A 10,832-nucleotide genomic window follows, 5' to 3' on the forward strand; every position below is an offset into this window, starting at 1 on the left:
TCAATATAGGGTAATGGGGGTATTGTATCTTTATTTTTTCTATTTTTTAATTTTTTTGTTATACAAGTCTTTTATTGAATCTTTCACAATGTACACTCTTTCTGTTAATCTCTCTTCTTGTGGTGTCTCTTTGGTATTTAGAAAGGTTTGTATTTCATTGTAATTGTCTGTGAATAAATGCATTAATTTTCCCTGTCTTACCTGCATCCTATAATTATTTTTCATGCTTAATTGCTGTGACCAGAACTTCCAGTACAATGTTGAATAGAAGTGTGAGAATGTACATTCTGCATTGTTCCTGATCTTAAGGAGAACCCACTAACTTAGTCTTTCACTACAGATTATTATGTCAGCTATAGGTTTTTTCAGATGCCCTTTAACAGTTTGAGAAAATTCCTTGCTTCTCTGAGTTTGTTTATCAGGAATAACTTTTGGCTTTTGTTAAATACCTTTCCTTCTATTGAAATAATATGTGACTTTTCTATTTTAGAGTGTTTTTGGTTAATTTCCAAATGTTAGTGGCCCAACATTATCATCTTTTAAAGATTTAAAAGATGATAATGTTGGGCCTCCCTGGTACCTCAGCGGGTTGAGCGCAGTGTTTGCTGTGAGGCAGTGCGGGTTCGATTGCCAGCCAGCCAGGAAGATACCAACATGGTACGGCAGACCTCTCCTGTCTCACCCGCTGCTCCTCAGCAGTGTTTTTGGCCCGTCTGCCTGTTCTGCTCCCTGCTCTGTCTCTGGTGAATTTTCTTACCCTCCCGCACCTCTGGCCTGTACCCCAGTTCTTGCATAAATAAATACATCCTTAAAAATGATGATAATGTTTCATTTTACTGCCACATAAGGAGTAAGAGGGGAATGAACCCAGGAACTTTTCCCTTTGTAGGTCTACTAAAATGATTTGACTTTTATAACCACGCCTACTTAGTATTTATCACATTTATAATTAAATTTCAAAACAGTGGCTAATTAATTAATAATTGCTGTCTTACATTCATAATAATTATTTCTCTAAGGAGTACTTTGAAATTATATATAAATATATAAAAATATTTCTATATAGCTTGACATATATATTTGAATTATAATTTTTTTGAGGGGACAATGGTCTTTTCTGTACCCAGTTATCTTTATTTGAGTAAATTGATCCTAAATCTGGGCTTCAGGGTTGAACCCTGATTGACTTATGGCCATCAGAAAATGCCAATAGCCATTGCAACTAGCTTGGAGTGGATGTCAGAGATATGAGCCAAAGAAATCCAGAAAGATGCAGGGAAATATTAGTTGGGGATTATCTCCTTTTGTAGATCCAGAGGAGACACTCTTGAATGATGTAATTTAAAGCTGTTGAGACCTAGGACTTGTATAATTTTATTGACTTCCATGCATTTGCATAACAATTTTTGGGAATACATCTTCACATCTCTGTATGAGCACACGCTTTACTCATCTTCCACCAAAACTCTGTTTCCAATACCCAGTCATCTCTCCTCTCCCTCTCCCCCTCCATACAGCCCCTCAGGTAACCGTTATATTTTTCACAGAGCTAAGAGTTATTTTTGTTGTGTTTGTTTTCTCTTGTTATTTATATTCCACAAACGGGTGAAACCATAAGCCAAACTTTTTAACCTTAAGACCCATCCATTAGTCTCAAAAGGCACTATTTCATCTTTTTAAAAGGCTGAATAGTTTCCATTGAGTATATATCCCACAATTTCTTTATCCAGTCATCTGTCAGTGGGCTTAGGTTGGTTCATGACTTGGCTATTGTGAATATATGGAACAGGAAAACATTAAACTATGATGTTTTGTGGCGAATGTACTAATGGTGCCCATTTACTGCCTTTGGTTCAAAGAGAGAATGACAATATTTATCCAAGAGAATTTTTTAGTTATGGTTAGGTGATCAACATGGAAGACACATACTAACTCTACATGGTGATTTAAGTTTGTATATTTAGGAGCTTCATGACTGAAAAAAAAAAAGAATATCTATTTCTCTTGTTATGTTTGAGATTAAAAATATTTTCTTCTCTCACTTTTTTTTTGTAACAGAGGAATGAAAAAGTCCATGGAAGAAGACAGAAATCACACATCTGTGACTATTCTACTGGGTATCTCAGATAAAAAAGTATCCAACTTACTCCCTTTCCAGTCTTCCTAGGAATCTACCTGGCTACCCTAATTGGGAATCTGGAATTTAGCATTCTAATCAGGAATGACTCAAACTGTACACGCTTATGTAATTTCCACCCCGAGATTGCTCATTTAGAGACATCAGCTATTCTTCCATCAGCCCAGGAATGCTCAGTCCTTTGCAAAGAAGTGTTTGTATGTGTTACTGACATACTCCATATTCCAAAAATGCAAAGGTGAGAAAATGTTTCCTTCACAGCTACAATGGGGGCAACCGGAGGTGTGGGAAAGGGAGAGGAGAGGGACAAGAACACAGTCGGGGTGGGGGGACCGCAAGAGTCTATGGTGTGGACTATGGGTCTCTGGTGGTGGGTGAACTATGGCTGCAACACCTGAAGGAGGGGATCCAGCACTCCTGTAATTCAAACAATGATGTCAACTAATATTCACTCAATAAAAGCTATTAAAAAGTCAAACTATTTTATTCTTATAAAAAGAATATGTTCACTTCAGGGTTAAACTCTAGTTCATAACAGGAGGAATATATAAACTAAGATATTAGTGAATGTTAAATCAAATAATGAAGTCATTGTCCCATCCATGACTTTCTCCCTGGGAGTAAGATTGGCTGAAGTACAATGAAGCAACAATAGGACCTTGTCTAAAACTAACATTATCCCTAATCACAGCAGGTAGATGAGCTCCATTTCAAAGAGAACCCAGAAAGAAAAGTTGGTGGCATGATCTCAAGTAGATGTTTTAATGAAGAGTTAATGCTGATGATTTGGAATGATCAATATCAGAATAAACAGCGTCTATTACTAGAAGGCATCCTGTGTAATACACACTCTGATAAGTACTTTGCAGACATCTAATAGGACTCTTTCTGTGATGGGTGACTCTATGCTGTATCTGATGCTAGCCCACTTTATAGATGATAAACTGAGACTAGAAGGGCTCATCAGCTCATCACACAACCAGTAAGTGGACAAGTCAGATCCAACTTACTGACTGACACCATGGCCTGTGATTGGTCGGCACCCTTAGAATAGTTTTTTTTTTTTTTTTTTTTATATTCTACCTTCCTTCAATTTCCTCTCTTACCAATAGGGAATAATACATGTATTCTTCACAGGGCTGCTATAATGATAAATTCAGGTCACAGACATGACAAATGTATACATTAGTATATTTGAAATGTATGTGCTTGGTCAGCAGGAAATATCCACATAACTAATTTATTGCTGTTAAGTTATTTAGGAAGTGGCTGTGTCATGTTGGGCGATTTCCTTAGCTCCTCTGGTTCCACTTACTTACTTGGAAATTAAATGTATGATTCTGGACATTCCTAAGAGCTTTCTAGTTTTAATAACTCTTAGTTTATTAAAACAAAATCTATAACCATGAGACTATGCCAGGACTATAGAGAAGAAAGGACCAGAAGGGACGTGGCAATATGCAGCAGATTAGTTGTGACCACAGCTCCATAGCAACGTGACCCCAGAGAGCAGGTGCCTGAGAGCTCCCTCCATCTAATTGCCGCTCCTCCTCACTCTGCTGCCCTCCATTATAAATGTTAGAGGTCTCCCCACTTGTGGGCATCTCTCTTGCTGTCAGTGGACAACCTGTTTCATGGCCAGCAGTTCACATCTTGGAGTCAACGAGGTCCATCCTGGCACATTTTTCAGGAAAGAAATACCCTATTCACGTTGGCAAGAAATCTGTATTCCTGTGCACTGTTGGTCAAGGTGAGAAAGCAAGATGTAGAGAGAACAGAGGATTGTGTGCTGTCTCCACAGCTGTGTTAGCCTTCTAGCAAGAGCTGTGGGGAACAGTGTATGGCACCCAGTCACTTTTATTCTTTAGCATTTCCCTCTCCTTCCATACCCTTTATGGTGGTGTCTTGCCATGGAATGGTCCTCCTTATTCAAATTCTTTGACCTCAGAGACAAGGTTATACTTTAACCTAAAATGTCAGGTATTACTCTGGGGTGAGGGCTGATGCTGAGATCTAGTTCTTTAATTCTCAAGGACTTGACAATGAAGTCTGTCACCTTCTGGTTTTCCATATATGAACTGGGAACAATATGTCATCTAATATCAAATGAGATGGTTTTTGTAAGATGGAAACATTGCAAAGTAATAATAGAGGGCTGAACCAAAAACAATGATGCACTGAATTTCAGGGAGAATTTCCTACAGTCAAAGTAGGCTTGTCTATGCTTTCCAGACTTATCCATCCCACGACCCTTGTCTTTTGTTATCCCCTTTAGGAATCTGTTTTAAAATAATGATATTAACTTGGTTTCCCTTTAAATACTTGACTTCAATTCTGATTGAAGAAAGAAAACAAGCAAGAAACAAACTCATCCCTGTATAAAAGCTCATGTACAATATCTTTGGTCTTCTGAATTAGTTCAGTTATATTTCTGTGCTTATTTCTGGTGATCCTGAGGGTAAGAAGACACTAACAAGTGTGTGCACTGATTCTGGAGGGGGCCCACTGTAAATACTGGCAGTATTGTTCTTACATGACATCGGTACTTTTCATCCCAACATCTTGACTTTTATTAATTAATTTTTGCCTGAACAAACCCTTAAACTTGCCACATCCTATGAATGTAAGAAATGGGTAGGATTTGTCTTTTTTAGACCCAAACAGTGAAATCTCCAGTGAATATTTCTATCAGTCTACATTTCTTCTTCACAATTTCTTGGGAAATGATGAACACATTAAAAAATTCATCAAGGGGAGTGAGTATATTTAGATTTTCTTTTCATCTAGCTGTTCAAATTTTAACAAGGTAAAACTTATCATGAGTAAGTGAAAAAATTCACAACCCCAACTCTTATTTGGTAGTGATGGGTCACGCAGAATACGTTCAGTTATGACTGACTCTGTTACCAGAATGTAACAAGTAAAAAATATGTAGTCCCATTGACTGATCAAAACTTGACATTGTACTATGTGATGCACATTTTCCTTAAAAATAAATCCAGTGCAATAAAGATGTGGTATTTATTTTAAAAGGCTCCTAAGGATAAGGCAGCCTGTTCAGGGGGCTGTTAATCCTTACAGTGTTTGTTGGTCCCTGGCACAATGAGAAGCAGTTAAAATAAATGGAGGTGGAGAACCTGACAAAGCAAACTAAATAGATGATAATTTATTTGGCTTTTATCTTTATGGTTTGACTTGCTTCTATGAGAGATCTGAAGCTGCATCTTCCAAGAGAAAATGATGTCTCACAATCTGCCCAGATGATGATGTGTGACAATATCTCCCAAATAACCAGTAAAGTCTAGCATCTCCATCATCACTAGCTCTGGGTACCATTGCCATTCATAGTCATCTGGGGGCAATCAGTGATGGTAATAGTCATAGGCAACACCTATTTAACAGTTATTGCGTACTGGAATGTGTGCATAAATTTGCTTACACATATATAGTCCAGGGGCTGTCTCTGTCTTTACCTCATTATGAGTAAAGCGTATTTCAGGAGTTTAAGCCAATAATAAGTTACAGGAATGAGAAAGTAACAGAACTAAAATTTCCCCCATTTCATTGAGATATAGCTGACCATTAGCATTGTTAGATGTAAGGCATATAACAGTATCTTGAAATATGTGTGTATTGTAAAATGACTACTGTATAAAATTATAACATCTATCACTTCATATATTTATAAAATTCTCACCCGGTGATGAGGATCTAAGGTCTTCTCTCTTAGCAACTTTCAAATGTACAATCTAGTATTGTACAAATGTACAATCTAGTATTGTACAAATGTACAATCTAGTACCTCCCTTGCTGTTGGTGACATCCCACACTTTATTTTTATTATAACTAGAACGATGTACCTTTTGATCATGGTCCCCTGTTTCTCCCACACCCACCAGCCTGCAACATTCTCTGTTTCTATAATTTTTTTTTTAGATTCCATATAAATTTGATCATATAATACTTGCCTTTCTCTTTTTGATTTAACTCACTTTGCATAATGCCCTCAAGGGCTATTAAAGTCACAAGGCAGGATTTTCGGTTTTTCAATCACAAATGATACCTCACTAAATATAGATAAATATATAATAGATATTTACATGCATTCGCCTGTCCATTTTTTAATACCAAGTTACATGTCCATGGTATGGTTCGTTGGGTTTTACCATCAGATTCAGAATCTTCTGGGCCAGTTTATTTTCAATATTTACTAGAATGTTCCGCTTGATGAAGAACTTCTTTCTCTTTTTTGGCCATAGTCTATTTTGGAATTCACTTGCCTTAATTTCTTTTATCCATCATTTTGCTAAATATCTTTCCCATTGACTCTATTATCCTGAGTTTCAAAAGTCACAGTCATTATATTCTTTCATATAGATATTCCTATCATTTGATGAATTTTATTTTCAGATTTAGGATTGCTATTGTGATCTCCATGAAATAAATTAACACTTTTTAAAGAACTTTATTCCAAAGACAAAGATTTCAAACTGTAAATAAATGTCTCAAAAATTCAGAATTCCAGAGTTGATGTGTCCTTGGGGGAGAAAGCTGGATTTATTCAGACCCAGCAAGGGGTTTGACTCACCCACAATGATAAATCAAAGTCATAGAGTATGGGAAGTAGCACCTCACATATTAAAGAGTAACAGAAGAGTTGTTACTGCATTTAAAACTAGTCGTAATAAAAAGTCAGAGGGAAGGAAAAGGCAGCTGTGGCCATGACCCTTGAGACAGAGTAATGATGTTATTAGTGACATTTATTGAGGTATTTGTGTTCACAGGAACTGTGTTAAGACCTTCTTGTTCTCTCTTTTCCTAACATAACAATCCTATTATAGTAGATATTATAATTACACTATTTTTACAAGTGAGGAAATGGATATGTAGAGATATAAAAATTTTGTATTCATTTTTATGGATAATATGATAAAGTCCAATTTGGAGCCCAATTCTTACATTTGAATAACTGTATTTTAAAACACTATATTTTAGAATAAGAGAGTGTGTGTGTGAGATTTACTTCCAAAAAATCCATCCTAAAGTGGAAGGCTGCCCCTCTGGATTCTCTTTCTGGTGTGAGTTCACGGATATAAAGAAGTGCTGTGTCGGGGTGTTCTCATGACCATCTGGGGACAAGGACAGCTGCTGCCCCTCGAGCAGACACTCACTGCTGGGGGCAGAGTAGTGTGTTTGACTCAGAGATGCAGGTCTTCATTTTCCTGCACTGACTCCAGTGTATATGGAGAAAAGAATTCCAGAACCTGCCTCAATTTTGAGTTCCCATGTCCATTGTCTACACGTCCTGACATTCATGAGCTCAAATGACCATCTTCTGTAGGATGAGTCTTACCCCTGGAAGTGACAGTGGACTCCGTGGTGACTGAGAATCTAATAAGACCATGCACAGGGGCTGATGGTGGCTTTGCTGGGAGAAGGGTCAGAATTTTCAACAGATTTTCAAAACTATTGTTGACTCAATGAAGAGAAAGTTTCACTCTCCCAGGAAATTTAAATTTTAAGTAACTTTGAATTACAGAAGACAAACCTGCACATTCATGGGGCACTATCAGGTCTCTATTATCTGACATCTCCGGAGACTTCCTAAAGTTATAAAGTTGGTTAAGTCACATCCATTTCCAAGCCGCTACTGGCCATGTGCCATCTTCCATGATTTTTTTTTATTATTCCTGTATCTCATCAGACTATGTGAACATAGAAAGGCAGTTACAAAATTGTCCGCTCTCAATGATTGTAGATTCATTAAATACTATAAGCCAAAATAAATGCTAATCCTCAAAATGATTTTAAAGAGCACCCAGTAGGCATCCTCATTTTACATTGACGCTTAGGTGATACATGGTCTTTTCCAAGCACTGGTCACGTGGGGCTGCCTAGTTAAAGTGACCATCTTCACCTGTGCAGATAAGACAGTGTCTCCCTGATTTGGTGTAATTCACATTGCCATGTCATTGTAAATTTGAAAGGGACAAAGAAAATCAAGATATCTAAGTGGATAAAGCACTGATGATGCCTCCCTACTGTGTTTTGTCCAATAGGCAGAGTGAGAGTATCTATCCAACATAATTTTTCAGTTAAGCTTGGTTACTGTACAAAGGGGCAAGATGAACTCACTGAAAATGATACATGTTTGCATATTTAGTGAGTTGCATGAGAGAGAAAAATGAAGAATATTCGTTTTTTTTTTTTTTTTGAGAATGAAACCATTTCATCTTTCATCTTTTCTCCGCAGATGGTGCCAAGCAGGTCCATGCAAGAGGACAGAAACCACACACCTGTGACAATGTTTGTTCTCATGGGAATCTCAGATGAAAAAGAGCTGCAGCTTAGCCTCTTTCCAGTTTTCCTGGTGATCTACCTTGTGACATTATTCTGGAACCTGAGTCTCATCATCCTAATCAGGATAGACTCCCACCTGCACACACCAATGTACTTTTTCCTCAGTGCCCTGTCATTTATAGACATCTGCTACACTTCTTCCATCAGCCCAAGGATGCTTTCAGACTTCTTCAAAGAGAAAAAAATGATTTCCTTCATTGCCTGTGCCACCCAGTGGCTTGCAGCTTCCTGGATGGGTCAGGCTGAGAGCTGTCTCTTGGCCGCCATGGCCTATGACAGATATGTGGCCATTGGCAACCCTCTCCAGTACTCGACCATCATGGCGCCAGGGCTTTGTTGGAAAATGGTTGCTGGGGCCCTTGTGTGTGGTTTCCTTTCTAGCTTAGTTGAAACAATCACTGGCTTTGAGATGTACTACTGTGGGCCAAATGTCATCCAACATTTCTTCTGTAACATACCTGAAATTATCAGTCTGTCTTGTTCTAATCCCTTCATTGGTCAAATGAGTCTTTTTGTGATAGTTTCTATTGTTCTTGGTGGTTCACTGGTTTTTATTTTGTTATCCTATGGTTTCATTGCAGCTTCTATCTTAAAAATATCCTCTGTCAAAGGTAGTGCCAAGGCCTTCAACACCTGTGCCTCCCACCTGGCGGTTGTGACTCTCTTCTATGGCACAGCCCTTGCTGTGTACATGCAACCTAGTTCTAGCCACTCCACGAAAAAGAACAAGTTTCTGTCCGTTTTCTATGTTATCGTTATCCCCATGTTAAATCCCTTTATCTATAGTCTGAGGAACAAGGAGATCAAGGAGGCCCTCAAGAGGGTGATGAAGAGGGCAACACATTTACCTCACTAAATAATATTTGGTAATGTTACCTGAATAAAGAAAACAAAAAATAGGAAAACAAAACAAAATAATGTGGGACCAGGTATTTGTATTCCTAATTGCAGACAGTGGTAAGAACACATCAGTCCTATTGTCATAAGAATATCTGGGCTGAAAGGTCAGAATCTGGCTTCTTGATTCCTAATGTCCTGATCCTTAGTGCTGTCCACGCAGGGATTTTTCTCAATAGCAGCTCCACACGGCAGGAAGCTTGAAAGCCCATTTTCAGAATTAGTCTCATGTAAATAAACTGAGTTTGGCAACACAGATGTGAGATGTTGTGATTGATTTTGTGTCTAGATAAAGGAGAAGAACCTGGGATATTACACAAACTGTATTTTATTCTCTGAGTTTCTTTTACTTATTTGCATATATTTATATTTCAATTGAGAAGTAAAAGAATGTTTATTAAATAGTGAAAATTAAAATTTGAGAAATGAACACATTGTAAACTTAATCCTGGAGGTTGAAGGAGGGAGTGAGAGAGAAAAAAGAAGGATTGAGGATAGGAGGATGAGGAAGAAAAGTCTTTTTATTCCCACCAAACTTGTTTCTTCTGCTTTATTCTGGAGTCACCTTGTAAAGTGAATTGTGAAAAAGAGACGGGAGCATGGAAGAGTTTATTTAAGAGTAAAGGTTGGGGAAACACTCTGAGGTTAGAAAGAAGCCAGAAGAAGCATCTTCTGGGCACAGGTGCACCTGGATCATGTTCCATGATATCTTCCTGGAAACTAGACTCAGAAACGATGGCTGCCATGTTGTGTCCTGAGTTTCCCAAACTCAGGCAGCTCCTGAGTTCCCCAAGCTCTGAGCCTCCTGGGTTTCCAGGGTCTTAAGTTTGACCAAGAAGCAGAAGATTCAGCAGCCCTGGGGGTGCCACAGAAACTTAGACTCCAACCAGTGAATTTATAGAAAATTTACTAAACAATTATTTTATTTTCCATACAATAGTTCATGTACTAAGTATCATACTTTTCACAATAGTATGTGTGTAACATTCAGACTTCATGTCAATCCATGTTTAAGTATGATTTCTTTAGGTTACTCATGAAGTAAGAACTAATCTCCCTGTCTCAGGCAGACTTCTCAGCATGTTGAGTTCCACCATGTTCTTCCCAAGACCAACAATCCATCCATCACCATTTTTTTTTTTTGGTATGATATTTATTTTATTGGAATTTTCTAGAATTCTTTTAAAAAACTTTATTTTATTTTATTTATTATTATATTATTATTTAATATCAGTTTTATATTATCTAGAAATAAGCATTTAAAATAATGAATACTGGATGAAGCAATAGTTTAGAGTAAAAAATTTTAAAAATATTTATTCATACATATTTTACATCATTTTTCAATTTTGTACAATACATGATTGTATGCTTTCTCCTCTCAGGTATATTCTCTGTAAAATTTCCACCACCAATTCACCCATGAACCATCACCATA

At 37.5% G+C, this 10,832-nt stretch overlaps 1 protein-coding gene across 1 annotated transcript; it reads left to right on the top strand.

The window, feature by feature from the left end:
• Window positions 1–8,390: 8,390 nt before the first annotated feature.
• LOC311170365 (olfactory receptor 5A1-like) lies at window positions 8,391–9,353 on the top strand (the record flags this gene model as incomplete). The annotated part of the gene is made up of 1 exon (XM_084232730.1): window positions 8,391–9,353. One exon carries the CDS (start codon window positions 8,391–8,393, stop codon window positions 9,351–9,353), a length of 963 nt encoding a protein of 320 aa, XP_084088856.1.
• Between the last annotated feature and the right edge of the window lie 1,479 nt (window positions 9,354–10,832).

Source organism: Talpa europaea (genome assembly GCF_964194135.1).
Source record: "Talpa europaea genome assembly, chromosome: 1".
Classification (NCBI taxonomy): Eukaryota; Metazoa; Chordata; class Mammalia; order Eulipotyphla; family Talpidae; genus Talpa; species Talpa europaea.